The sequence below is a fragment of the Octodon degus genome, unplaced genomic scaffold (assembly GCF_000260255.1).
Source record: "Octodon degus isolate 3935 unplaced genomic scaffold, OctDeg1.0 scaffold00032, whole genome shotgun sequence".
NCBI classification, from domain to species: domain Eukaryota; kingdom Metazoa; phylum Chordata; class Mammalia; order Rodentia; family Octodontidae; genus Octodon; species Octodon degus.
Genome location: NW_004524608.1, coordinates 3429683 through 3431319, shown reverse-complemented (window position 1 = coordinate 3431319; position 1637 = coordinate 3429683). Strand labels below are relative to the sequence as shown.

General features: G+C 45.7%; 1 protein-coding gene across 1 annotated transcript in view; it reads right to left on the bottom strand.

Annotated features, from left to right (window-relative positions):
- The window catches only part of Nup210l (nucleoporin 210 like), a 120190-nt gene that overhangs the window by 24434 nt on the left and 94119 nt on the right, over positions 1-1637 (bottom strand). The window contains exons 30-31 of the mRNA XM_023713787.1: positions 851-875; positions 431-606 (exon numbers count right to left, since the gene is read on the bottom strand). Coding sequence (XP_023569555.1) covers positions 431-606; positions 851-875 — 201 coding nt within the window. The remainder of the gene's footprint in view (positions 1-430; positions 607-850; positions 876-1637) is intronic.

The window sequence follows — 1637 nt, the reverse complement described above, 5'->3', positions numbered from 1 at the left end:
GTGTGTGTGGCCAGCTCAGCCCACCAGGGGGCGGGGCTGGCTGGCATGTGGTGCTGGGGGATTGAACCGCGGTCCCTGTGCTTTGCCAAGCTTGTTTCAGGTAGGTGCTTTAGACCACTGAGCCATCTCTCCAGCCCCCAGATTTTAAGTTTTGAATATGAAAGAAGTTAATGGAGCTGCTAGCCTAGTATGTAAGCTTTCTACCACACTGCCAAGAACTTTTATTCTGTAGTACTAGGGACTGAACACAAGCCCTTCCTACTGAACTACATTAGTCCTTCTGTATTCTCAGACATGGTCTCGCTGCCACTAAGTTGGCCAGGTTGGGTTCAGACTTGCAGTCCTCTTGCCTCAGCCTCCCACCGTGCTGGAAATTTAGATGTGTGTCACCACACCCTGCAAAAATGCTGTTTTGACCTGCATATCATACCTGTTCAGAGATAGATAAAGCTGAGTGTTGTGGGTGTGGAATTTCTCTCCGATGCTACTGTAAAAGTGACCCATGAAGGTGAGAGCCATGCCCACGGGAAAGGCCGACAGGGTCCTTCCCGGGGCTGTGTACAGTCTGGGCTGGCTGCTGACTCGCAGGTACTTCACCGGGGCCACCTGTGGAGGTGAGAGGGCTGCAGTCAGCGTGGGCGCCCTGCACCGCAGCAGTGCACACCCTCGCGTGATTCTGAGTCTCAGACGGCTTGGCAGTTAAACAGGGATAATAATGCCTATCCCGTGCAGTGTCCTGATCTTTGTGGTTGTTAACAGAGATAATACACAGAAAAGGACCAAGATAGTAGCTGGAAGACAGTGGACATTCAATGGCTAACATTTTTTCATGTGCATTAAATTAACTTACCTCTGAGGCCTCTTCCATATTTGATCTTAAAGGACCAAAATGCATGTAAGCCCAATTTTAATGCTAAAATTTTAAGTGTATATCCAAGCTAGATTTTCATAGCAATAGTTCTACACTCCTCCCACACAAACTCTTCGCTTTTATTTTTATTTTTTAAATTTATTTTTAATTTCTTTTTTCTTTTTTTCATTTTATATTTCCATACAAATCTTTAGCCAAAGCTTCTCAGAAAACAACTGTATCAATCCGAGGCTAATCTCTTTTATTAGAAAAGGCTCTAAAGTCCATTTTAATTTGGCTTTTAAAAAATTTGATGGTTTATAATCGTGGCAGGATTTGCCTCTCTTAGAGATTCATTTCTGGCTTCTATAGGTGTTTTTAGTCCCCACACCTGCTTGGGTTGCTTTCCTTTTTCTTTTTTTCTTCTTCTTCTTCCTTTTTTATTTTATGTATTTGGTACAGGGTCTCACTATGCAGCTCAAACTCATAGTAATCCTCCTATTTTCAGTCTCCCCAGTTCTGGGATCACAGGGGTGTGCCACCACCCCCAGACTTGGTTGCCCTAGGGGTGGGGCCAGCCCTGCATTTGGGACTGGGGATCCAACCCTGGTCACTGCACTTGCCAAAGCAGGCATTTAGTCCGCTGAGCTATCTTGCTGGCCCTAGGCTGGTCTTAAATTCACTACGTAGCCCAGGTTGGCCTATGGCAATCCTCCTAATCAGCCTCCTGAATGCTGGGATTACAGCTGTGTTTCACCACACCCAGATAGAGAAGTTTCTAGCTTTT